Source organism: Pelodiscus sinensis, chromosome 19 (genome assembly GCF_049634645.1).
Source record: "Pelodiscus sinensis isolate JC-2024 chromosome 19, ASM4963464v1, whole genome shotgun sequence".
NCBI lineage: Eukaryota > Metazoa > Chordata > Testudines > Trionychidae > Pelodiscus > Pelodiscus sinensis.
This window is the reverse complement of record NC_134729.1, coordinates 8,454,957-8,482,145: the sequence shown is the minus strand read 5'-3', so window position 1 is coordinate 8,482,145 and position 27,189 is coordinate 8,454,957. Positions and strand designations below refer to the sequence as shown.

The following is a 27,189-nucleotide window of genomic DNA, read 5'->3' as shown; positions in this document are numbered from 1 at the left end:
ATCGCGAAAATGGCCATCAGGGCTTTCTTGCGGAAAAGCACGTCTAGATTGGCACGGACGCTGTTCTGCAAAAAGTGCTTTTGTGGAAAAACATCCGTGCGAATCTAGATGCTCTTTTCCACAAATGCTTTTAACGGAAAACTTTTCCGTTAAAAGCATTTGTGGAAAATCATGTCAGTCTAGACGTAGCCCTTGAGTATTCTTGGATGCATTTCATCAGGCCCTGGTGACTTGTAGACATCTAACTTTTGTAAGTGATTTTTAACTTGAAGCAAAATGCAGGACAATGTAGCAATGTCCTGCATTTTGCTTCAACTACCCCAGACTAACATGGCTACAGTTCTATCATTTTTAACTTGGTCTTTTTTAAATTTAACTTCTACACCTACCCCCTTCCCACTAGCATTCACTGTGTTAGGCATCCTGTCACCATCAGTTTTCTTAGTGAAAACCAAAACAAAGTCATTAAGCACCTCTGCCATTTCCAAGGCTGTATCTAGACTGGTAAGATTTTGCACAAAATCTTGCTGCCTGTCTACACTGGCCGCGAGTATTTGCGCAAGAACACTGACCTTGTACTGTACAAAATCAGTGCTTCTTGTGCAAATACTCTGATGCTCCTGCTCAGGGAACAAAATACAGGACTATGTAGCACTTTAAAGACTAACAAGATGGTTTATTAGATGAGCTTTCGTGGGCCAGACCCACTTCCTCAGATCAAATAGTGGAAGAAAATTGTCACAACCACATATACCAAAGGATACAATTTAAAAAAATGAACACATATGAAAAGGACCTTTAAAAGGAGCCCCTGGTCGCGTTTGGTAAAAAGAAAGAAAAAGCTCTAAAAAAGGCTCTGCCCCTTTAAGAAACCACATTTAAACGCGTTTTGAGGCTTTTTGGGCACAGCAGGCTCCCGCTGCCTGCAGCCATCTTTATTTCTACAGCTTTCATGGCCGGCGGAGGGTTCCCCTGCCCAGGTCAGCACAGGGAGCCGGGAGGGGAGGGCCGCTTGGGGGGCGCGGGGGCGGCTTTCGAGCCACAGGGGGGCTGGAGCCGCATGCGGCTCGCGCCTCGGGTTGGCCACGGCTGCAAAAGGCTCTCCAGGCACGTGGCTGCACGGGGGGTGCTCTGGAGAGCAGTAGGGATGGAGCCAGGGCCAGGGCAGTCCCGTCTCTTCTTCCTAGAGACACGTGGTTCAGTTCAGCGCTAGCCCTGCACACATCGCTCAAAGCTCACACCCAGAGGTTCTCGTGAGGGGTCTGTAAGTCTGGCCCGGCAATTTGCCATCAGAACATGAAACCTTTGGTCCCAGGTTTGCTTTTAAGCGATTTTTTCCCCAAAGGCATTTTATTTTCCCACCCCTTTGTCCTCCCGCCATTCAATACAAATTACGATTAAAAAACCCTGCCATAATGTCCCAGAAGTAAAAACCACAAGCCTTTAAGCAGGGTGAGTTTATAAAGCTGTAAAGCCTCAACCTGTGAATTATTGAGCATCATATGAAATTTCTAGGCTTGCTTTGAAACACATGCAAAGAAGTTACTTCAATGCCAGCTTTGCATGAATATATCCTGAATGCAATATATTTTCATTAGCAAGAAATGTGCACACGTTCTACAACTGATGCACAAAAGTGAAGCTACGCTAAACTATGAATTATAATTAGCATGAAACACTGAATAAAATTAAATAAAAAAAGACTAGAAAAGAAGGCTTCTAGAAAACAAAAGGCTGATAGAGGATATAAATCAAGTCTAGAAACTGAAAACCAAATTAAAGTGATTTGGGGGCATTTTTCCATTCCTATTAATTCATGGAGATTCGAAAGAAATGTTCATGATTGATTTCAGTAATTTGGCTCCCAAATTTCACAGATAAATTCAGTCTCACGCTGAACAGGTAAGCACTTAGGCTGTGTCTAGACTGGCATGATTTTCCTGAAATGCTTTTAACGGAAAAGTTTTACGTTAAAAGCATTTGCGGAAAAGAGTGTCTAGATTGGCATGGACGCTTTTCCGCAAAAGCACTTTTTGCGGAAAGGCGTCCGTGCCAATCTAAACATGGTTTTGCACAACAAAGCCCGGATCGCCATTTTTGCGATCAGGGCTTTTTTGCACAAAACAAATCTGAGCTGTCACTGGCCCTTTTGCACAAAAGGACTTTTGCCCGAACGGGAGCAGCATAGTATTGCCGCAAGAAGCACTGATTTCAGACAGTAGGAAGTCAGTGTTCTTGTGGAAATTCGAGCGGCCAGTGTAGACAGCTGGCAAGTTTTTCTGCAAAAGCACATGCTTTTGCAGAAAAACTTGCCAGTCTAGACGCAGCCAAAATGTTATAAATGTCAGGAAAACGCAGTTTGAAACAAATTCAAATTATGCTAAAGGCTAATTCGTGCCTAAAAACATGTTTCTTTGTTAAAAAAGCACCAACTATATATATGTTAAAAATTAGGGCAAAGTAAACATCTCGCTTCTTGACCATGAAGAGGCTTATTGCTTCCAACTAGAATTGCCAACACATTTAACAGTTTGAAAGATAAAGAAATCCAAATTTAAAAAAAGCACATCTGTAGTGTGCATCATTTCTTTGTACTTGTTTTAACAAAACACTACATATTTCATGGAACCATTGTCAAAATTGGAATAGAAAGTGATATAATCCTTAGAAAACTTAATTTAGCTTTCAATTTATTGTTTTAAAAAATGTGAGTGCATTTTCATATACGTAGTAACTTTTGCCTTATGTAAAAAAACTTCACAGTGCTTGCTAAACACTGCCTTATCTTATCTTCCCAGGTATACATGACAAACATATACATCGGTCTCACTTTCTAAAGAAAAAAAACATTTACCTCTGGTTAATAACAAAGCAGTTATTGTCTCTGTTAAAAACTGCAGTAAAACAACTTCAAGTCATGGTAAAAGGTGTTTAGCTATGTGGGGGGTTTCACTTATCACTGTAGCGGGGGGTCTGCCATCTGCTTCCGGGACCAGCTCCTTTTGCTGGCAGAGTACCTTCCCTCTGGCAGGGCTTCCCCTCTTTCTTCCAGGCCGCGTCGTCCTCTTCGCCACACTGCCCTCCGGCAGTGCCCAAGTCCATCTGAGCCCCCCTTCCGGGGGTTGTTGTTTCTCCACCGGGCCGTTATGCAGGCCCTGCAGCCTGGGGGTTTGTTTGGCCCGGCCCTAGCTCCAGGGAACCTCCTGCTTCCCCAGCAGCCAGGCCCTCACTGACCTTCCTCCTGGGAGCCACCACCCAGGTTTTTATATAGCCCCCAGCTGGGCCCTCATCCCCTAATACAGCCCCAGCTGGGGCTAAACTCCCCAGCCCTGCTTCAGGCTGGGGTTTGCCCTTAAAGGGCCAGTGCAGGGCTAACGCCCTGTCACACACCCTCCCCCTTAAGTATCTCTCACTAAAGGGGCCCCCGCCTTTAGTCACCAGTTGCACCTGCACTTTCAGTCTTTATAGGAGTTCTCCGAGGCGGAGGGGGACCTGGGCCCACCCTCTCCCCAGGTCCCAGCCCAGGACCCTAAGGGTAGGCGTCTGCGATGCGATGCCCGACCGGGGGGGGGCCATAGCCGCAACTCACCAGTCCCTGGGTCTCCCCGACCCTGTCCTGGGCTCCTTCCTCCATCTTGGTCCGTCTATGTCCGCCGCTTCCCTGCCAGGGGGGCTCACCTCCTCCCGCCGCTCTGGTCTGCCGCGGGGGCCTGCGTGGCTCTACCGGTGTGGGTCCGAGTCCGGGTTCGGGTCTGGGGCCCTCCCTCCTCTTTCCAGGCAGGGAATCCTCTTTTAAAGCCGGTGCCCTTTCCAGGGACGCCGGCGCCTGCGCCTTGGGCCACTCGCGGCCCCGCCCTCGGGCGGCTGACTCCGGGGCCGGCGGCGTTTGCGCGGTCAGCCGCCACTGAACAGGCACAGCAGAGCCGTCCCGATCCTCCGGCGGCTACGCCACCTGGAGCTTGAGTGCGGGGCGCGGGGTTAGTGTCCACTGCCCCGGCCGCCCCGTCACAAGCTAATTTGTGCCTAACAAACAAAGTGCTTATGAATGGTAAAAAGCACCCGTTGTATCCTGTCTAAAACTTCTCTCTGTTCCACCTAGAGGAGGGCTATTAGCTTACTCCTTTCAATTTGAATTGCCACTAAAAGTTAACAGGTTGAAAGATGAAGAAATCCAAAAATAAAAAATAGCTAAGTTGTGGTATAGCGGTGTTTAGCTTTACAACATTCACATTTAAAACTTTTATAAACTGACCCAGAGTAAGGTTTGTGCTCTTAATGCTGGAAAATTACATCAGTTTTTTTTTTTAATGCACCATGAATTGAACTATTCAATGAAGGACAAAGGTTTGTCAAAATTGGAATAGAAAATGGCTTATTCCTTAGAAAAAAATAACATTGCTTTCACTTTGTGCTTGTTAAAATGTATGTGCGTCAAGCCTGTAAGTAATAATGACGCCATCCCTTGCCCTATTTACAAGGGTGCTTGCCAAACATGTCTTTATCTTTTCTTCCTAGATATATATGCTAAAGATGTGTATCGCTCTTGTGCCAAAAAAACCCAAACCCGAAATGTTTACTTCTGGTAAAGAAACAATTACTCTAAAATCGCAGTAAAAACAAACTGTAAAACAACTTCAAATCACGCTTAAGAATGTTTAGCTAATTTGTGCCTAAAGAACAAAGTGCTTAGATCTGTTAAAAAGCACTTAAATTATCTTTTTTAGGAAGTGGGGCAAAGTAATCTTCTCTCTGCTCTACCTTGCGAAGATTATTAGCTTACTCCTTCTAACTTTTATTGCAAGCATTTAACCTTTGGCAATTAAGAAAACCAAAAATAAAAAAGAGCTCACCTATAGTCTCCATAATTTTTGCACGTGTTCTAAAGCAAAGCTAGAACCTCCATATTATGATCGCTAATTTATGGGCTCTAGCTTTAGCGTATCCACATTAAAAACTTTTATAAACTGACCCTAGGAAGTTAGTTCAGAGTTGTTGTTTTTCAGTTGCATGATGTATTAAATTCTTCAATGGAGAACAAATAGTGGAAAAGTTTTCAAAAGTGGAAAAATAAAATTGATTAAAAAAACTATAGTTATCAGTTTGTATTTGTTAAAATTTTTTGCTCATTATACAAAAATTTCAGGAGTGAATGCTAAAAACTTCCATATCTTTTCTTCCCATGCTAAAGATGTTTAGCCAACTCCTGCGTAAAAAGCAAAGGGCATGTCTGTGTTAAAAGTGCAAAGTAAACTTCTTTCTGCTCCATTGAGAGAAGGCTATTAGCTTACTCCTTCTAACTTGTATGGAAACTGACATTTGACTCATTTAAATTTTAAAAAAAGAGTTCACCTGTGGTGTGTATAATTTCTTTGCATGTGTTTTAAAGCCAAGAAGTTTCATTTTATGATAGCTAATTCATGGAGTGAAGCTTTACAGTATCCTCATTTAAAACGCTTAAAGGCTTGTGGTTTTAATCCTGGGAAGTTATTGCAGTGTTTTTTTTTAATGGCAAGATGTATTCAAGCATTAATATCTTTGGAAAACAATCTTAAAAGCAAATCTGGGACTTTCATATGGTCTCTAATTTCCTGGCTTCAAACTTTACAGACTCATTATTATCGGTGTATGGTTTTAGACATTTGTGCTGGCTCTCGTATTGTAATGGAACAGGTTTCTTAAGAAAGAAAGCATTGCAGAAGAAGCGGGTTGAGTGGGTTTCTGATGGCTCAGATCGAGCGGCAAGGCTAGTTCAGCAGACGCGCAGCCTCTTGGAGTCTTATAATTTCCCTAGAGCCATCTTATGGATAACGCTGCTCCTCTCTCCTCTTTCATGTAGCCCATTTCATTTCATTTATTTCATTTTATTTAGTTTTTTATTTATTTCATTTTATTGTTTTTCTTGTCCCCTCTCCTTTTTCCTGCTCATATCTCTAGTTGCCATCATTTAATTTATTTAATTTTATTTTGCTTTATAATGTTTTCATTCGCTTCTCATTTTATTCTTTTATTGCTTATTTCTCTAGACATCTTCCTTTCCATTCTCTTTTTAATTTATTTAATTTTATTCAGTTTTTCAATCTCCTTTCTCCACCTTTTACCTTCAGACCTTTGTGCCCTTACACGTTTTATCTTCAGACAAAGGTTTGTCCCTTAACACCTGGACCTGACTCTAGGCCTGGAAAGCAGACATCCTGGAAACATGGCGCCAGACTGGAAACAGAGGGAGGGGCACTTGTCTTAAGACTCCGGTGATGAGGGCTATCGAGCCATTTACTACTCTCAGCCTCAGGATGCAGACTCAGACAACACTAGCAATGATGTACTATCGGAAGGCCTTGGAACCAGATAATACAGTAATCAAGGCAATTCAAGCATTAGACCTTGAGGGACTGGATAAAGATGATCTTTTCCCACATATTCTTCTAGTGGAAAAATGTCCAAGTGGAAGAAAAGTACACTGATTTGTATCTTCAAGCTTTCGGGGGCTGTGTTACCAATCCATTAAGTTCATTAGTCTCAAAATAATATTGTTGGAAAGAGTTTCTGAGAAAAGACTGAGAAACATACTTTTCACCAGTGACATTATGCTTTGTTGTGAAGATGAATATGCACTGGAAAGGGATGTCAAGGGATCAAGGTTTGTGGTACTTGAATGTGATACAATTCAGGCAACTAATGACAGACTATATGTTTTATTAACAGGGAGGTACTGAAAAGCCAGTAAAAATATCTGGGCTAGAGATAATATTTGTACAAGGAGTCAGATATGTTGGTTCAGCATTGAGCTGTCTTCTTCTTTCGAACATCGTGTTCAAAGCTATAGTTCTTCATCAAAGTTGGATGTCCAAGCTCTCCAGCCAATGAACAGCATCACTAGTTAGATTGTGGCTGTCCTCCGATGAGCCAGTGAATTTTCGTGTTGGGCATTCCACAACAATATGGTGCATAGTTTGCGGACTGCCACATTCACAAAGTGGAGATGGCAACAGATTCCACTTCTGCACCTGCCTGGACCAGTCCTAAGACGGTTTAGGACATACCACAGTCTCTGAGGAAGATCAAAGCCATTCTGCTCAGTGGTGGGATCTGACACAAGGGATATGTCTAGACTACATGGAGCTGGCAGCAACAAGGGCTGGGTCAAATTTCTAGGGATGGCTCTTCCACAATACAATACACAACCCTCCCTCCCCACCCCATGACACACTACCCCTTGGTGACTCTGAATAGCAACACCAAACAGCAATGACAAGCACAGATCCTGAGGGTAGAACTGAAACTTTTATTAAAAGGGGGGAAGTGACCAAGCACTACTTTGGGAAAACATCCAACCATACACCATGGCTACGTCTAGACTACATCCCTTTTTCGTAAAAGGGATGTAAATTAGACATATCGCAATTGCTAATGAAGAGGGGATTTAAATCCCCTGCACTTCATTAGCATAAAAATGGCTGCCGCTTTTCTTCGGCACGGAGCTTTGCCAGAGAAAAGTGCCAGTCTAGACTCTGATCTTTCAGAAAATAAAGCCTTTTCTGAAAGAGCCCTTATCCTTTATTTCAACAGGGATAAGGGATCTTTAGAAAAAGGCTTTATTTTCTGAAAGATCAGCGTCTAGACTGGCACTTTCCTCCAGCAAAGCTCCGTGTGGGAAAAAAAGCGGCAGCCATTTTTATGCTAATGAAGTGCGGGAGATTTAAATCCCCACTTCATTAGCAATTGCAATACGTCTAATTTACATCCCTTTTACGAAAAAGGGATGTAGTCCAGACGTAGCCCATGAGCAAAGAACCACACCACAGGTAGGTTGAGCAGTGTTCTCTTCCGTCAGGATCTTAAGTGCAGCAACAATAGTCCCTTTAAAAATGCCTCCCCCTTCCCTGCACCTGCCCACTGTTGTCTTTTGGCCAAGCAAGCCCAGAATCCAGCGGTGCAGCTGCAGTTTACTTTGTGCCCTAGGTGCTTGTTAGCGTGTAAGAAGGTTCTTTACTTGTTTTGCTGATCCCTTCTCGTCATGGACAGCTCTTCAGCTCCCCTGCCAACTAATCATCGCTCTACAGGCATGCAGCGCTCAGTGATTCCAGTGTTAGCCTTACTGATGGTACATACTGGGAAGGCTCTTGTCCTAAATGTTCCAAAACAGAGCTAACACTGAGGCCTAGGTATCAGTGAATTCAGCTCCATGGTGCATAACAAGACTTCCAATGGAAGGGGGGGGTGTCTAAATTAACTAAATTACTCATAAGGGAGTGGAAAAAGGTCCAAGGATTGTCTAGACCCACACAACCAGATACACATACGTATCCCACCTGCCTCTTTTCCTACTGAGTTCTGGAATCCATGTGTCCTAGCTAGCAAGTTGAGGATGAGTCCCTCAATTGGGCTATGCCAAGTATACTATAGTTCTTCTGCCCTGCATTATTCACACAAGGATAACAACACATTTTTATTTTTGCCCCAGTAGGAAGGAAACGGGGAGTCCAACAACCAGAAAAAAGATCATCAGCAATCTCCCCATGGGTGTGTGTGTAGATTGCTTTTCCACAGCTCATAGCTAGATGTCAGGGGAGCGCTCATTCAGCACTTCCTTGCAATGAGATACGTTCAATGAACTGAATGGGAAAGTGCATAACATATTCAACCCTGACATATGGGCTGGAATTCTGGCCGAGCAGAAAGAGAGGAACTATACTACTGCTGAAATGAGAATGCTAACGTAAATACGCTGGATGAACTCAACCCTGTATGAGGATCTGATTTAACATCTGATCATGGCAGACGGCATGGAACAATTTGTTTGGGATGTGTGCGTGCTGAAACCCATTTCAGCTATATGAAAACGGTATATAATGGAAACCTCTTCAAGCCAATGGGTGCGGCAGACCCTGTTGCCCCCATAGTTCCAGGGTGAGGATGCTGTCAATCAGAGCCAGCCCATGCATAGGACAGTTTGAGGGCCCCACACTTGGGGGGGGGGGGGGGGCTTCAGCAGCCACCTCAACCATCCTAAGGACAGGGCACAGGGCAGCCTAGGGGAATTACTGGAGGGGTGTGGTGGCAGGGTAGCAGCAAAAGTTTCCCCTCCCCCCCACATGCTCCACTTCTCACCATTGCATAGAAGCGGAGTACAGCAGGCTAGGACAGGGGCAGAGCAGTCTGCCAGGATGCTCCAGCTCCCACCACTGAAGTGGGGGAGGGGGGATGTTAGCTGCTGCGTCCAGTCCATTCCAGAGCCCCCTGGTAATCTAGCTCATGCTGCTTGGGTTTCAGGTCTGGGCATGGATCTGGGGAGGAAGAGATGGGGCAGGGCAGAGAAGAGGCAGGACTTCGGGGACGGGGTGGAGTGGGAGGGCAGGGCAGGGTGGGGATGGTAGTCTGTGGCACACCTATGGTGCTGGGGGAGGTTGTTCCAGGCCCTGCAGTGCCTGAGATGGCCCTGGCAGTCGTCTTATGGAGAGGGGGTAGTCCCTCTCCTCAAGAGGAGGAGCAGCTGAGAGAGAGAGACAGACAGCCTGAGAACGAGGTGGAGAGAAAAAGAAAGTCTGGGGGTAAATGGAGAGAAACAATAATGGAGATGGGAAGAGGAATGGACAGAAATGAAGACTAGAGCAACTGGAAGTGAATGGAAATGCTGAGAATGAAGAGGACAGGTGGACATGAGAGAGAGTCCCTTCAATTTAAAGCTGGATGGTCAAGTCAGTGCATGTTGGATGGCACATCCCTGATACGTTCCTGTAGCTGTCTGAGCACTGGATCCAAGTGTCTCCTATCGAGTGATCCCAGAGAACAGGAGAACCAAAGGTCCTTCAGATCCCCACTGGAGTCAAGTCCCTCCTCTTCAGGAAGTCATGAGAGATGCTTAAGAGACAAACGTCTTGGTGTGGGACACCGTACAGCGAGATGGCCAGACCAGTCAGGGTCCCCTGTCAGAGGCTCTAGGATCTACCGGTAGATCCTGATCTACTGGTTGGTGATCACTGGGCTAGGGCCTCTCTGATGGGGGGGGGGGCACAGCCCCCTAGTAAGGTTAAAAAGTATGTACAGACAGACACAGGTTTTTATACAGTGGCTAAGCACACTTAATAGCATGTTCTAGTAGATGTGTGGGTATGTGAAATACTGTTATTTTCATTGTATATATTCTCTGGCCCAAGGCACTCAGCTTTCCACCACACAGTAAAGGAGAGTGGAGTGGGCAGGGAGGAGCAGAGCAGAACACGTTGCTTTGTCATGCTTTCCACCATGGTGGTGAGTGTGCGGGAGGGATGGGGGGGACACTCTGCCCCCAGGCCAGGAGGCTTCCAGCAAGTGGTTCAATCGGAGTGGGAGGAGGTAGAGCAAGGGCAGGGGTTGGGGGAAGGTATACAGTGGGGGGAGGCAGACTAAAGGCAAGGCTTCAGGAAATGGAGTGCAGCTGGGGCAGGGTTGGAGCGGGGGGGGCAGGGCCTGTGATGGTGAGGGTTGCTCCAGGCCCCATACTTGGGACGCTTGAGGGGTGGGGGGTTTGTCCCAGCCCCCCCGGCTGAGGGAAACAATGTCTCTGGCTATGAAGGTGATCAATCGCTTATTAATGTGTATAGGGACACGGTCCTCCTGGAACTCGCTTGTGGGAGATTTCGGAGAGAATGCGGGAAGAGGGTGAAACAGGAATTTTGCCTACAAGCTACAGGGCACACTCACCGCGGAGCCAGGTGTCAGCCGGAAAGAGCAGCTAGTGGTAGGACGGAGGAAAGAGCATTTGAGACATGAAGAAAGGAGGAGATTCAAGGAGCAGCCCGTCACATTATGCCTCAGTGAGTGTCAGCCAGGGTTTGCAACTCTGACTCAAGCCGGGCTTTTTTCCTCAACATGATGCGATGTCATTTTCTTAAAATAGCCTATTAACATTTCCCTGAATGCTGTCAGTGGGCACTGGGAAATCGGAGCCAATTACAAGCAATATGGTTCTGGGGGGTTGGCAACTCTCACTGCAGCTCAGGGTTCCAGTCAGGACAGATGGCTGTGAAACAGGCAGTCTCACCCCAGAGCGGGGTTATTCTATCATTAGGTTATACCAAGCCAGTGCCAAAGTGAATTTCTGTCTCACCACACTGTTAACCAAGCCAGAGATGCAGTCTCCTCAGTCATCCCAGCCATTGACTCACCACCCAGACACTAGATTTTATAACGAGTCCTCCTTCCAACCACCTTCCCAGGTCAGTGTACAACTCAGCTCTTACCCAGCAACCATGCTGATGCCACTGTTGCAGAGGGAAAAGAGCCTGCGACTTAAGCCCTTGCATGAGAGGCCTGGGCTAAAGTAGTGGCCAATATAAAGCAAAGCTAGGTTGAGCACAAGAGAGGACTTGCCCACTGAATCTGGCCAAGAACGTGCCAATATTGCAGAAACACATTCTTGAGAGGTGCTAGGCACAGGACATGCACACGAACACAATGCAGATAGGTGGTACCGGAACACCTCTGCACCAGCACATTCCCCAGTGCGATCAGGAAGACGCTGACCTCTCTTAAAGTAAGGTCAGGATGGCAGAAAAAGGGTAAAGATGTTTTGACTGAACCAACATGCACCATGTGGTAGGTGGTGAATAGTCCATTAGAGGGTGGTACCTGCCCCAGCAGTGAGGCAATATGTAACTTGTTTAAAGAGGGATGTGCTAGGGAGTGTCTTTGCCTGATCTGGGGGAAAGAGAAAGGTGGCCATACATGAGCATACATGTATTGATGGTCCAGTGGCCTGCGGGAGATGGATAATCTGCCCCACCCTGTGGCCAGTCTGAACTGCTCTCATTTCAGTGCTAGCCATTGGCTCTCCCTCTCCCTGCTAGATCAGCGTTTCTCAGACTGGGGTACTCTTCAGCGCTGGGAGCTGTTGTGTCACTGTTCTTATTACAGCCCTAAGGGCCCAACAGTGCTCCTGCCCCTGGGGCTCTGCCTGCGGGGAGAGAGGGATTCAGCCTGCAGCCAACTGGGATAGGTGTACGTCATGATCCTCTCTGGCAGCACTTATCACAGACACACACTTGGAATCCCCACTCCCCCATAGCCCACCCTGCCTCAGTGACCCACTGATAGTCATGTAGCCCCTGTCTCAGGGGCAAACTGCAGCCTGACATTGGAGGGTGGTGTGGACCTTCTGCCTTTGCCTACTCTGGCTGTTTCCCTGCAGCCTCAGGTCTTCCTAGGCCCTGCAGCCTGGGAGTGAGGTCAGGTAAGAACTCCCCAACTTTGCCTGCTTTTTCCCACACAGCTCTATCTCAGTGAGTCACTCAGTGAGCAAGAGTGTATCTGTGTTCTCCTTCCCTCTAGGAACTCTAATTTATACAGCCCCAGCTGGGCCCTCAGCTACAGGCATCACTCTCCCAGCTGTCTCCCAGGGCTGATTTTAGCCCTTAAAGGGTCAGTGCGGGGCAGATGCCCTGTCACACAGTCCCAACTGACCAACGTCTCCCCTTGCTCTCAGCACCCCAGATGTTTTGTGGCATGCGGGAGGCTCCAGGAGGGAGGGGGTGGAGTGGTGCTGTGGTGTGCTCGGGGAGGGAGATAGTGAAAAGGTGACACAGGCTGTGTCTACATTGGCGCGATCTTGTGCAAAAGCGGTTGCTTTTGCGCCAAAACTTGCTGGCTGTCTACACTGGCTGTGAGTTCTTGCGCAAGAACAGTGACATTCTAATGTATGAAATCTTGCGCAAGAACTATGATGCTCCCCCTCAGGAATAAGCCCTCTTGCGCAACTGTTCTTGCGCAAGAGGCCAGTGTAAACAGGCAACATGAATTTCTTGCGCAAGAAAGCCCTACGGTTAAAATGGCATGGATGCTCTTGCGCAAAGGCACATGCCATTGTAGACACTCTCTTCTGGAAGAGTTTTTGCACAAGAATTCTTCCGCAAAAGAATTCTTGCGCAAAATCATGCCAGTGTAGACGTAGCCACAGAGTTTGCAGCGGAGTGGGGCAGGAAGAGGTGCGGCACAGGCTTTTGAAGGAAGGAGTGCCATGGAGGTGAGGCTGGGGCAGCGAGAGAGGTTGAGCATAACTCAAGGGAAGTTGGTGCCTTGACTAATACGGCCTGTTTTCTCAGCTAAAGAAACAAAATGCAGTTTACCACATTCAGTGGAGTTAGCACACACTAACTCAAACACAGTTTTGTTGGCATAGCTCAAAAGTAACAAAAGCTTAGTAAGAAATGAAGACAGGAGTTCATGTGAGTTCAGTATACTATGTGGTTAAAAACAGATACAGTGACTCAAAACTTAAATGAACCAGGAAGATGGATGGCCTTCCCACCCTTGGTCAGGATTTCCTTTAAAAACCAAAGTGATGGTCAAGCTGAGCTGAGTGGAGAAGAACACATCATGGGCCTGGTAATGGCAGGGCAGGGTCTTGGGAATGTGGCAAGGGTTTTGGGCTCAGGGTAAGGTAAGGGGTGCAGGACTCAGGATTGGGAATGAGTAGGAGCTCAGGGCAGGGCCTGTAGGGTGTAGGGCTCAGAACAGGGGGGCGGGGGCGTGAAAGAGGTTGGCTGATCTCCAGGGGTGGCCACGGTGGCGGGGGTCTACACTGCTGGGCCACTGGCTCCCCAGAGCTTGCTGGGGACAGCAGGGCTGTGCTGCCCAGTCGGTGGTTTCCTGAGACTGGCCCAGCCAGTAGTTTCCTGTTGAGGCAGAAGCTGCGGTGCCCTGGTGCTGGTTCTCTGGAGCAGGCAGAGGCAAGGTGGGCTGTGCTGTCTGGCTGGTGGCTCAATAGCACAGGAACCTTACCCATGTACGGAGGCCTGCAACATCCCAACAGCCACACTCTGACCACTGCACCTGTTCTCTTGTGGGCAGTCTGAAGTATAACAGTGCCTACTAGCAGATCCCATTCTTTGTGTTTTATGGGAAACAACTGTATTCCAGGCAGCTCCTATTGCCTTGGCACAACCAAGCCCTGGCTTTAATTTATCATGAGAGGAAGCTACATACCAAATTTGGTGGCTCTCTTATTATTTAGGAGGAGTTCTTGAACAAACAGACTCACAGATGAATGGACAGAAAGACAGACACGCAAACTCTCTCAAATATATAGTAGATAAAAGTAATATTATAGTGTGGCTGTGACACTGCTACGTTTTTATGGCTGATTGTGTTAGCAAGTAGTTTTTAAGTGAGGTGAATCTTAGATGTATGCAAGTAAAATCAGAGTGCTGAGGGTTGAGAATTATTAACTCAGGGGTGGTGCTACTATTACACCAGAGCTTGAGGTATGAATCTCTGTTAAAATAGCAAGCAGTGTGTAAATCTTGCACGACTCCACCACAAAAATCCTTCTGCCCTGTTTTCCGTGTGGCCTCACAGAAGATGAGGATTGGAAGCAGGACCAACTCCAAATAACTAATCCCAGGCAGGGCTTTGTCAAGATGGGCCTTAAAACCTCTAGAGATGGAGATTCCACCTCTAGGTAAACCATTTCAGAGCTTTACCACGCTCCTAGTGAAACAGTTTTTCCTAATATCCAACTTAGACCTCCCCCACTGCAACTTGAGACCATTGCGTCTCGTTCTGTCATCTGCAACTTGAGTGTAACATTCAGATTTCAAATGTTTCCATTATTGATTAGTGCACTAGAAATCATCAACGTTATTTGCGTTAACACTAGCAAAAGGCATCATGATAACTTCAAAGCTATTAGCATACCATACAACAGCTGGAACAATTTTGTGCATTTCCACAAACATAATCACACTAAAAGCTGCAAATGTCTATGATGGTTTTTGGGGAATTTTAAAGGAAAGCAGGTAGAATTATTCTAGCTATAAGATAGAGGTTACCAAATTCTATGACCATATGCTAAGTCAGTGGTTCTCAAACTTTTTGGCCCATGGCCCACCTGACTCAATGCTACTGGCCGTTAGTTATGTAATTATGCCCAACCCATTTTGCTAGTGCTGCAGGTAGGGAGAATGGTTTAATATAACCAGTAAGAAAGGAAAGGAGTTAATTTAAGTTATTAAACAGATTAAGCGCTTTAATTTTCCTCATCTTAGTTTATGAAATTTCCCTAGCCAGCAGGGAGGAGGCAGTAGCAGTAGCAGGCTAGAGGTAGGTGTCTGTCCTAGGAATGTTAAATATCAATTAACCTCATGAATTCTTATCGACTATTCCAGGAGATGGTGCAGGAGTGGGCTGGGTGTAGGGTCTCAAGAGGGGTGTTTGTGTAAGCAAGCTGGAGGGGTGCTGGGTTTGCAACCAACTGATAGACTATTGCTTGTGCATACTATGTGTGAAAGAACAACAGAATAACAGCTAGAAATGCAGGTTTGGCTCTGAGATTGGCATAGCCTCTTCTCTCCAGAATACAATCGGTCATCTCAGGTGGCACTTTCCCACACAGCTAATGAAAAAACAGCAAATAGTCTTGCAGCACCTTAAAGACTAACAAAACATGTGCTCCAAGACTATTTGTTGTTTCTTAAGTTTCTCCAGTTACAGACTAACTTGGCTCCCCCTCTGACGCTTTTACCCAGCTGATGAGGCTTTGCAGCACAGATCGGCTTGCAGGGTGGGGACCTTGCTGAACAGGGGCTCTTGCCCTGAGAGTGGCTTTATAAGGAGCTATAACCTGCTGATGCTAGACTGGACACTGGGATTGGGGCAGGGAGAAGGAGGGAGAAGGAAAGTCAGGAGTGAGGCAGGCAGGGCCTACCTGAGCAAAGCCATCCTGCAGTTAATGGCAGGGAGCCTTTCACTTGCAGTGTTTCATTGCAGCCGCTAGGTGTCCCCTTCCCTCTCCCCTCCCAGCAGAATCCCGGATGGCGAGGCCCCTGGTAAACAGCCGAGGCCAGGTTGGAGGCGAGCGTGGTGGAGGGGGCGGGCTTCAGCCGGAGCTCGGTAAAGCCGGGTGCTTCAGCAGTAAGGCAGGCATTGGGCATACGTGTGCTCAGGAGGGAAGGGTGCGGCGAAGGTGGGAGTGGGCGAGATTTGCCAGTGAGGGGGAGTGACTGGTGTCTGCCTAGGGGAAGGTGTGGGGGAGGGAGTGGGGTGTGGCTGGTATGAGGCTGTGTGTGTGTGGGGGGGTGACTGGTGTCTTCCTAGGGGAAGGTGTGGGCGAGGGTGCGGGGTGTGGCCAGTAACCATACAAGGCTGTGTGTGTGTGTGTGTGTGTGTGTGTGTGTGTGTGTGAGAGAGAGAGAGAGAGAGAGAGAGAGAGAGAGAGAGGTGACTGGTGTCTGCCTATAGCAGAGGTGGGCAAAAGGGCATGATCCACCCAGCTGCTGCCCCGCCCCCAGGCAAGGCAGGGCTTAGGGGCGGGAGGAAGCATGTGATGTTTCCTCCCCCCTACCCCTGCTCTGCAAGGAGTGCGCGGTGGTGGCAGGGTGGAGGAAACATTGTGCGCTTCCCCCTTATTGGCCATGGGGCAGGGGAGCAGCCAGGCCTCTGCAGGCCAGATCAACCCACTTGGTGGGCCACATCTATCCTGCAGAGGCCCTTTTGCCCACCCCTGCTTTAGAGTCAGCCCTAAGTGCCACATGCTAGAGGGCAGGGAGTGAGAGATTTCACACTCTACCACCCGGCCTTGGCCAATCAGGGCCTGGGGCCGGGGGGAAGTGTGCGAGTCTCCTCCTGCCCTGTCCTGCAAGGAGTGCATGGCACTTAGAAGCGCTCCTTGCAGGATGGGGGCAGGGTGGGAGGAGACTTTGCATGCTCCCCTCAACCCCGAGCCCTGATTGGCCTGGGGCGCACACAGAGTCTCCTCCCACCCTGCAAGGGGCTTGGCACTTAGAGTCAACTGCCAGCTGCTGACCACCTGTCAGGGATAATACCTAGTGCTGTCATGAGTGCAGGGGATTGAACTAAATGACTTCTTGAGATACTAGGAGTCTATGACAGGGAGGGTACGTCTACACTACAGCGCTAGTTCGAACTAACTTAGTTCGAATTAGTTAATTCGAACTAAGCTAGTTCGAACTAACGCATCTAGAACTAAAAACTAGTTCGAACTAGCGTTTTGCTAGTTCGAACTAGCGCGTCCACACTGATTGGACGCAGGGGGGCATTTAAGGGCAGCTGAAACCGGTTCTGGCAGGGCATCAGGTCAGTAGTTGCTTTGTGTGGCTGCTGTCTGAGGCTATCTGAGGCTCGTGCTTAAAGGGACCCCCCTGGACAGCCGGTTCTCAGCTTTTCCTGCTTGCTTGCCAACCTCGCCGAGGGACAGCAAAGCGTCGGTCTCTGTGCCCGTCTATGTCGGTGCTTCCCTTCGGGGGGGGGGGGCCGCCGCAGGTGGCAACATGGAGCCACGGCTCGCCCTGCACCTTCTGGTGCACGTTCTGGACTTGCTGCTGCAAGCCTGCCAGCAATGGCTCGAGGCTGCCTGGCACCACCTGGGGAACGTCAGCCCCCTGCCTCTCCGCCTGGCCGCCCTGGGGGCCGTGGAGGAGCCGCGTCGGCGCCCCGGCACCGGCGTGCCCCGCCGCGTCTGGCGTCTGGACACCAGCAGCAACTGGTGGGACCGCATCGTCCTGGAGCGCTGGGAGGACCGACAGTGGACCCAGAACTTTAGGATGAGGAGGGACACCTTCCTGGAGCTCTGCGAGTGGCTCGCCCCTGCCCTGCGCAGAAGGGACACTCGCATGAGGCCCGCCATCCCCCTCCAGAAGCGGGTGGCCATCGCCCTCTGGAAGCTCTCCACGCCGGACAGCTACCGATCCGTCGGGAACCAGTTCGGCGTAGGGAGATCCACCGTTGGAGCAGTGCTCATGCAGGTACGGCACTTGTCGGCCACCGAGCCGGGGGGAGGGGGGCTGCGAGGAGGGGATGGGCCGCCCCAGGGACAAAGGGGGGGGCGGGAGGAGGCGAAAGCGCCCCGCACCGGAGGGGTCGGGCTGTCCCGGCCGTACTACACGCCGCCAGGGGGGGTTGCTTCTGGGAGTGGGGCGCGGGGCACTGCCAGGGCACGCACGCTCCCAGCCACCCGGGCGCCCCACTGATTGGCGCTTTGCTGTGTCTCTCTCCGCAGGTGGTCAAGGCCATCAACCGGGTGCTGCTCCGCAGGGTGGTCCGCCTCGCCGACCCGGACGCCGTCATCCGGGGATTCGGCGCCCTCGGCTTCCCCAACTGCGGGGGGGCCATCGACGGGACGCACATCCCCATCCGTGCCCCGGAACACCAGGCGTCCCGTTACGTGAACCGCAAGGGGTACTTCTCCGTCATCCTGCAGGCCGTGTGTGACCACCGGGGACTGTTCACGGACATAAATGTGGGCTGGTCCGGCAAAGCACACGACGCACGGGTGTACCGGAACTCCTCCGTGTGCCAGCGGCTGCAGGACGGGACCTTCTTCCCCGACCGCCACATCAGGGTCGGGGACGTGGACATGCCCGTCTGCCTGGTGGGGGATGCCGCCTACCCACTGCAGCCGTGGCTCATGAAGCCCTACACGGGGCACCTCAATCCCTCCCGCCAGGCCTTCAATAACAGGCTGACCAGGGCCCGCATCGTGGTGGAGGGGGCCTTCGGGCGACTGAAAGCCCGCTTTCGATGCCTCCTCACCCGTCTGGACCTGGCCGAGCACAACATCCCTCCCGTGGTGGCGGCATGTTGTGTGCTCCACAATTTGTGTGAGCGGAAGGGGGAGGCTTTCCTGCCAGCCTGGATGGCTGAGGCTGACCGCATGGCTGGACACTACGGTCAGCCCCGCACCGCCGCCGTCCGGGAAGCCCAGCGGGGGGCCATCCGGATCCGGGAAGCCCTGCGGGAGAGCTTCCAGGTGGAGGAGGAGGAGGACTGACCTCTCCCTGCATGCCCCTTCCACCCTACCCCCCCTTCCCCTTTCCCCTCCCTACCTACTGTCAAATAAAGACACCTGTTTTTCAAACAAAAACGTCTGTTTATTTCACAGAACTGGGGTGGGGGGAGGGAGGAATGAAGGTGGGAGAAGGGAGGGGGAAACCTGGGACGAGGGAGCTGGAAGGGGAGGGGAGGGAAGGGAGGAAGGGAAAGGAAAGCTCAGGGGTGGGAGTCCGGCTGCCTCTCCCGTCTCGCCACACTGCGGGTCCGGGGGCGTCGGTGGGGAATGGTTGTGGAGGGGGGGGCAGAGGGGACAGGGGGTGTGGAGGAAGCAGGAGCGGAAGCAGGAGCGGAAGCAGGAGGAGCAGGGGGAGCAAGAGGGGGAGCAGGGGGAGGAGGAAATGGAAAGCGGTCCAGCAGGCTCTGGAGGTGGCCTCGCAGGGCATGGCCCTGCTCCTCCAGGGCCTCCAGACTCCTCCGGCGCAGCCTGAGGTCCTCCTGGACCCAGTGGTCCTGGAGACGGAGCTGTCGGTCCAGGAACCGGAGGTGCCGCCTCTGGTAGTCCTCCTGGTTCCTGGCTGTCCTGCTTGCCCGGGCACGGGCGGCTGCTGCAGGCGGGGTGGTGCGTCCTGCAGGCCCAGGTGCTGCAGCTGTGGTGCAAGAAGACCAGCGGTCAATTACCCCAGGGGCCCAGGTGTGTGAAACCCAGCTCCCCTCTGCAAGGCCAGGGCCCCTGCAGGATCCCCAGCTGCTGCTCCGTGGTGGGCAAGGCCCAGGCGCACGGTCCCGGGGCTCCCTCTCGCCCCAGCCCCCCGTACACATAAGGGGAACACGAGGATACTCACAGGTGGACGCCTCCCCGGCCTCTGACGATACAGGCGAGCGGGTCTGTGGCGTGCCTCGGGGGTCCCGGGTCCTGGGGAGGCTGGCGGCAGGCTCCTGGCTCTCAGAGTCCTCTTCCTCCTCCTCCGTCTCCAGGAGCGGTCCCTCTGCCCCGGGGTCAATCACGTCCCGGGGGGCAGGGACGGCATGAGGCCCCAGGATGCGGTCCAGGGCATGGAAGTGGGGGCAGGCCTCCGGGTCGGCCCCTGGCAGGCAGGCCCGGGAGTAGGACTGCCGCAAGTCCTTTATTTTGCAGCGCACCTGCTCCCGGCTGCGCTGGTGGCCCCTGGCGGCCAGGCTGGCAGCCATGCGTCCGTAGACGGCCGCGTTCCGGTGGCTAGTGCGGAGATCGTGGACATTGGAGGCTTCCCCCCAAACCTCGATGAGGTCCACGATCTCCGCACTTGACCAGGCGGGCGTCCGCCTTTTGCGCCCCCGGTCAGGCTCCCGGGAGCCGCCAGGCTGCTCCTGGGGAGCAGTGGAGGGCTGGGAGCCCTCGGATGGCTGGCTCATTCTGTGGCAGGTGCAGGCTGTGCAGGCACGGGTGCTTGCAGCCTTGCAACTGGCACAAAGTGAGTAGCCAGCCCGTGGCCCTTTAAGGGGTCCGGGGCCGGGAGGGGGGCAATAGAGTTTCCCTGGTGTTGGCCAGAGTGGCCACCAGGGAAACCTGGGAAGCCTTAGCCTCCCACTAGTTCGAACTAAAGGGCTACACAGCCCTTAGTTCGAACTAGGTAGTTCGAACTAGGCGTTAGTCCTCGTAAAATGAGGTTTACCTAGTTCGAACTAAGCGCTCCGTTAGTTCGAATTAAGTTCGAACTAACGGAGCGCTAGTGTAGCGCCTAGGAAAGTTAGTTCAAACTAACGTCCGTTAGTTCGAACTAACTTTCTAGTGTAGACATACCCGGAGAGAGTACTGTTTGCAGTAGCAGCACTCAGCCCCTCTCCCCCATGCTTTATGAAAATCGGCTTATAAATATGCATAACTTGAAGATGCTTTAGACAAAATACCTCAATGTAACATCAATGTTCATGTTACAATCTGCAAATCCTATTTCTGTGCATGTATCATTCTTGTTTGTGAAATCAGAGTGATGAAGTCTGAAGTGTGGATCTGTTTACAGTTCCAACATGCTGCAGAGCCCTGACGCTCTGGATCTTAATGACTCGGTACTCAAACCAACAATCTGTGGTTGGTCATAGAAAGACATATAACCATGTCTTCTGCTGTCGGAATCTGTTGAAGATCGGGCCTTAAGGCGTTGGGCCCTGCACACACTCAGAACGGAGAGGCTTCCACACCACCTTAAACCTGGTATTTCTCCATGGGGATGAGGTACCGAACGAAAGGGTTCACGCCCTGGGGGAAAGTCTGTTTAAGCCAGGGGTGGGCAATAATTTTTGGGACCCCTTTGCCCCCTCTTCCCACTAGGCACCCATGCCTCTGGCAGGGCGTGAAGAGGCTTCACATGCTTCCCCCCCCCCAGGCCAATCAGGGCTTGGGGGCGGGGGAGCACGCAAAGCCTCCTCCTGCCCTCTCTCCTCCCCCTCCCGCCAGGAACATGCAGCCCAGTCAGGGTCTGGGGGCGGGGGAGCTGTGCAAAGCGTCCTCCCTGCCCCCGCCATGTGCAAGCATATTGCACTTTGAAGTGATGCACACTCCTCGCAGGGCGGGGGGAGGGCAGAGGAAACATCGCACAGCTCCCCAACTCCCGGGCCAGTCAGGGCTTGGGGGCGGGGGAGCATGTGATGTCTCCTCCCGGCCCACGAGCAGCACATAACGCTTCAAAGCAGCAGAGCCTCTGCGGGCCGGATCAACCCTTTTGCCCACCCCTGGTTTAAGCAATGGGAAACCATCAGTCCTTTGTCTTCAGCTGGCCTTTAAAACTCTTTGGCTCACCCTTAGAGGATACTTCACAACAAAGGACTCTAAAAAGCTGTAGACTCAGGCCAGAATAAAGATCAACTCTGATTTGAAACTTTTTACCTGAGCTGTTCAGGATAAGAATTTGCGTATAATAAGTTTCTTAATAGATTTAAAAGTAGTTGAACATTTTTTTTGTTTAGCAACGTACTTTGATCTGACTGGTTTCACTTGCATCCACTTAAATCCTACTTTTTGTGCTTAATAAAAACACTTTTGTTTATTAACAAGCCCTGTGTAAATAATTGTCACCGGGGGGAGGGTGCAACACCGTGCATATCTCTCTTTCATTGATAAAGGAAGCGAGCCTTATGAACTTTCTCTGCGCAAAACTTTTAACCCAGGGTAAGCTGGATTTATTTTGGATTTAGTCCCATTTGGGGTTTGGTTTCCTCAGTGCTGAGCCCTCTCAGAGCTGAACGTGTTTAGTGTCTGTGTTGGTCTGCAAGGTGGGTGGTAACCACAACTTGGTGGTTTGGGTGGGGGAGGCCAGAGGATCTGGCCTAGTAGGACAGAGTGGTGGGGAACCCCAGAGAGCGGGAAGGCAGGCATCAGTGGCATGAGCAGTACACCAGGGAACAACCTTAAGAGGACTTCTGTGATTCAACCCATGACACTGGCAATTGCTCTTTGGCCAGCAGTAGCACTCAAGAGTCCATTGGGGTATGTCTACACTACAATGTTAGTTCAAACTAACATTCATAGCCGCTACACTAGCGCTCCGCTAGTTTGAATTTGAATCGAACTAGCAGAGTGCTTAGTTCGAACTAGGAAAACCTCATTTTACGAGGACTAAGTCTAGTTCGAACTTACTAGTTCGAATTAAGGGGTGTGTAGCCCCTTAATTCGAACTAGTGGGAGGCTAGCCCTCCCCAGGTTTCCCTGGTGGCCACTCTGGCCAACACCAGGGAAACTCTATGCCCCCCTCCCGGCCCTGGACCCCTTAAAGGGGCACGGGCTGGCTACGGTGCCCGTGCCAGGTGCAAGCCTGCCAGCACCCAGCCAGCAGACCCTGCACCTGGCACGGCACAGAGCCACCCACCCGATGTCCCCCAGCCCACCCCCTCTTCCCGGGACCAGGCTGGCGCCTCCCGGGAGCTTGCCCTGGACTGCAAGAGGCGGGCACCTTCCTGGGCTAGTGCGGACATCGTGGACCTCGTCCACGATCTCCGCACTAGGCACAGGAAAGTGGCCGTTTAGGGCATCAGAGCTGCCAGCCTGGCCACCCAGGAGCAGGTGTGCATGAAAATCAAGGGGGTCCACTGATACCCTCGACCCTGAGCCCTGAGCTTACAATGGCCGTCCTGGGTCAGACCAAAGGCCCATCTAGCCCAGTAGCCTGTCTGCCGACAGCGGCCAACCCTAGGGACCCTGGAGGGGATGGACCGAAGACAGTGACCAAGCCATTTGTCTCATGCCATCCCTCTCCAGCCTTCCACAAACTTTGGGCAGGGACACCACTCCTACCCCCTGGCTAAGACTACTCCATGGACCCAACCTCCATGACTTGATCTCACTTCCCTTTCAACTCTGTTGTAGTTGTAGCCTTCACAGCCTCCTGCAGCAAGGAGTTCCACAGGTTAACTATTTGCTTTGTGAACAACAACTTTCTCTTACTAGTTTGAAACCTGCTACCCATTCCTTTCCTTTGGTGTCCTCTAGTCCTTCTTTATGGGAACTCATGAAGAACTTTTCTGTATGCACCCTCTCCACCCAACCCCTGCTTTTAGAGACCTCTATCCTGTCCCCGCTCCATCTCCTCTTTTCTAAGCTGAACAGTCCCAGTCTCTGTAGCCTCTCTTCATCTGGGACCTGTTCCCAACCCCTGATCATGTTAGTTGCCCTCCCCTCTCCCAGCCTTTCTCTTCCCCTCTCCCACCTCCTTTTCCCAGTCTCCCCCAGTTTTGTTCAATAAAGACAGAGTCAATGTTGGAAGAAATGTTATCTTTATTTTGTACATCAATAAGAAGGGGGACTAGGGAAGGGTAAGTGGAAGGAGGTGAGGGAGGAATGGGGTACGAGCCCCCGATGGGGAGGACTGGGCTGGCTCTGCGGGCTTCTGGGGGTGGAAGCTCTCCTGCAGCCCCCCAATTACCCCCTCTCCCCAGATGGCAGCCTGCGGCAAGTGCAGCCGGGCTGATGGCCGAGTGGTGTGATGTGCCCAGTGTGGGTAGTCCGGGCAATCCAAGCCAGGACTGCTTTGCAAGCGGGGCACCCCTTAGAACTGTCTGTCCGGGGTGGAGGTCGGGTCCCTTTAAGCGCAGCCCTCGGCTAGCCTGAGACAGCAGCTCCACGCTCTAAGTCCTCCTCTGATGCCCTGCCGGCACTGCTTCCGGCCATCCTTAACCTCGGTTCAGGGTCCACTCAATGTGGACATGCTAGTTCGAATTAGAAAAACGCTAATTCGAACTAGTTTTTAGTTCTAGACGCGTTAGTTCGAATTAGCTTAGTTCGAATTAACTAATTCGAACTAAGTTAGTTCGAATTAACGTTGTAGTGTAGACGTACCCTTGGAGACCAGGCCTTAGGGTGCTGGGCCCTGCACAAGCACAGAACAGAGACTCTCCTTATTCCAAGGAGTTGGGGTGCTGTCGCAGCCGCAGGGGCGTCAGTCCAGGTGTGCCTGGGTTTGATGTGAGAGGGGTTTCCTTGTCAGTTTGAGGCACTTCCTCCCTAGCTTGAGTTGAATGGGCTGTTGCTGCCAGATGTTTCCAATGGGTGCCTACTCAGAGCTTTGTGGCTCTGAAGCACCACAGAGCTTTTCCCTGTAGAGCTGGTTTGGGACATTTTGGGAAGGTCGTGGTCTATTTCTCCTGCAGAGCCTGGGCATGCTGGAAAGTGCAGGAGTCCCTGCCAACCCCTTGTGACTGAGGGAAGCACTGGCTCTCTGCCCCATGGGTGAGTCTTACTCTCTGGTAGGATTGGGCTAGCCAGTAATCGGCACTTCCCTGGCTTGCACTGTTGCACAAAGCTGGTTCTCATGGCACAAGATGAGCTGTTTCCCACTAGTCCTGATGTTGCACGGAGCTGGTTTGGTTCATCTCTGGAACTGGCAGGGAATTTTTCTACCTATGTTAGTGGGCTGATCATTTGTATCTGAATTGACCCTCCTGTGTTTCCAGGGGTGTGTCCTGGCTGTCCTGTCCAGACCAGCCAAGAGTGGGAGATGAACGCTATGCTGGGCAGGTATTTACCTGGATCCTGTCCACTCCATTCTCAATCCCAACAGCAGATGGAGCGAGGGGAAGAGCTGCAAGTCCCAGGTCTCAGCAAAGGTGAGGATGATGAAAGCCAAACAGGCTTCCAAATAGGTGAGGGATAAATAAGTCCAGTTGAGAGGGCTTGGCACAGCTGAAACCATCTAAAGCCACCTGTGAGCCCTCCTGGCCTTGCGCTTCTCAGGGATTGTCAGCACCTTTTCCCTGGTGTGTGTACACCACTGTATCTATTGCACCACCAGTTCCCTTTGCTTTAGCACTCACGCAGCGCTGGGAGAAGGCAGCAGCAGTTCTGACCCAGATCTTGGCTCTCACTGAGAAAGCAAATGTTTTCTAGCCCACTCACAGGCAAAGAAAGCTCATGAATGTGAGCTGGGTGGTGCCGACGCCTTCCTGAGTCTGCAGCAGCCTGAAAAAGCTGCAAGCGATGTGACTGCCTCCTACAATCCCAGCTCCAGGAAGGGGTGGAGCCACATGGGTGGTGCTTCAGGCTGTCTGCCGTGGGGGGGCGCTAGTCTTAGACAGCCTCCTGTGGAACAGCGCATCCCTCATTGCCCATTTGTTCCTGCAGGTGAGAGGCTGGCAAGCATGGCTGGGCCAGAGGATGCTGCACCAATAAGAGGTGGCACTAAAACTGGTGTGGAGCTGGCCGGGGGAGCATGGCACAAAGACCCTACCATGGGCGCAGAGGAGGCTGCACCAGGAGGCAGTGCCAGAGAGGAGGAGGCTGTGCCAGGGTGCAGCACTGATGCAGAGCTGGCACAGTGCACAGACCCCACAGTCAGGTGGCCCTTTAAATGCAGTGAGTGTGGGAAGAGCTTCCGGCAGAGTGCCACGCTGACAAGGCACCAGCTCCTGCACGCGGGTGAGCGGCCCTATGTCTGCACCACTTGCAGCAAAGGCTTTTGTGACCATGCGGCACTGGTCACGCATCAACGGGCACACACGGGTGAGCGCCCCTTCCCCTGCCTGGCATGTGGCAAAGCCTTTGCTGGCAGCTCAGCACTGCTGGTGCATCAGCGAGTGCACAGTGGTGAGCGTCCCTACCGCTGCGGGGAGTGTGGGCAGAGCTTCCGGCAGAGCGCCCACCTAGTGCAGCACCAGCAGGGGGCCCATGCCAATCGGCGCCCCCATGCCTGTGCTCACTGTGGCAAGAGTTTTGGGCTGCGCTCCACGCTGGCACGGCACCTGCAGACCCACAGTGCTGAACGCCCCCACTCCTGCCCCGACTGCCCCCGTTGCTTCCGCCAGCGAGCACACCTGCTCCGGCACCAGCTAGTGCACACAGGTGAACGTCCCTTCCCCTGCCCGGTGTGCGGCAAAGCCTTTGCCCTGAGTGCCACACTGCTGCGGCACCAGCTAGTGCATACTGGTGAGCGCCCCCACCGCTGTGGTGAGTGCGGGCGCAGCTACACACAGAGCTCCTACCTGCGCCAACACCAGCGCAGTGCCCATGCTGGCCAGCGCCCCCACACCTGCCCTGACTGTGGCCGTGCATTTGCTGACCGTGCCAATCTGCTGCGGCACCAGCGGGGCCACACAGGCACCCGACCGCATGCCTGTGCTGAGTGTGGGCGGCGCTTTTCTCAGTTGGCACACCTGCGGGAGCACGGGCGCACACACAGCAGAGAGCAGCCGTTCTGCTGCAGCCAGTGTGGCCAGGCCTTTGGGCACCGCTCAGCACTGGCTGCGCACCAGCGCACACATAGTGGGGAGCGTCCCTATGCTTGCGCCCAGTGTGGGTGCCACTTTGCCCAGCTGGCCAGCCTGGTGGAGCATCGCCGGCGGCACACAGGCGAGAAACCTCATGAGTGCCCCCAGTGCAGATGCTGCTTCCGACACCGCTCGGCCCTGCTCCGCCACCAGCGTTCCCATGCTGGGGAGCAACCCTTCCGCTGTGGGGAGTGTGGGCGTGGCTACACCCGCAGCTCCAACCTCCTCCTGCATCAGCGGGTGCATGCTGCTGAGTGACATTCCCTCCCTGAGGACAGTCACAGGCATCCGATGACTCCCACACCCCTATGCTGGTCTGATCCAGTCCTGCCCAGAGGCCACTGCCCAGGAGTGTGGAAGCTGGGCCAGGTGACTCAGTTTGCTGAGTGTGAGTAAAATTGTTGCCAGTAGCCATAGCTTCTCCAGGCCCAAGTGGCAGACATGGAGCAGTGCTTCCTGCAGGATGAGGCTTAGGGAATGGGAACTGTATCAAGGCAGTGCCTGAGCCCCATGTTTCTCCCTTTTTACTGGCTGGTGTTGCCTGGGCTGTGACTGCAGCCAAGCCAAACCCCACTCTACAGCTGTGCAGGGGAGGGGCTGGGTGGAGGCACAGGTGGGGTGGGCTGCGGGTTGGTGGCATCTAATGAACTTTCTAAAATGTTTTGTCATGAAGTAAAAATAAACGTATGAAATGTC

General features: G+C 51.8%; 1 protein-coding gene across 5 annotated transcripts; it reads left to right on the top strand.

The window, feature by feature from the left end:
• Nucleotides 1-893: 893 nt before the first annotated feature.
• On the top strand, nucleotides 894-27,189 carry LOC102462791 (uncharacterized). 5 transcript variants are annotated; one of them, XM_075902120.1, is made up of 5 exons: nucleotides 948-980; nucleotides 8,465-8,842; nucleotides 10,581-10,793; nucleotides 24,685-24,837; nucleotides 25,352-27,189. In XM_075902120.1, the coding sequence occupies exons 4-5, from the start codon at nucleotides 24,729-24,731 to the stop codon at nucleotides 26,749-26,751; spliced, it is 1,509 nt and encodes a 502-aa protein (XP_075758235.1). In that variant the 5' UTR covers nucleotides 948-980; nucleotides 8,465-8,842; nucleotides 10,581-10,793; nucleotides 24,685-24,728; the 3' UTR covers nucleotides 26,752-27,189. The 5 variants fall into 5 exon arrangements, with proteins under 5 accessions (XP_006112841.2, XP_075758235.1, XP_006112844.2 ...); XM_006112782.4 differs by lacking the exon at nucleotides 8,465-8,842 and adding an exon at nucleotides 6,105-6,637 and having other exon boundaries at nucleotides 965-980; XM_006112779.4 differs by lacking the exon at nucleotides 8,465-8,842 and having other exon boundaries at nucleotides 894-980.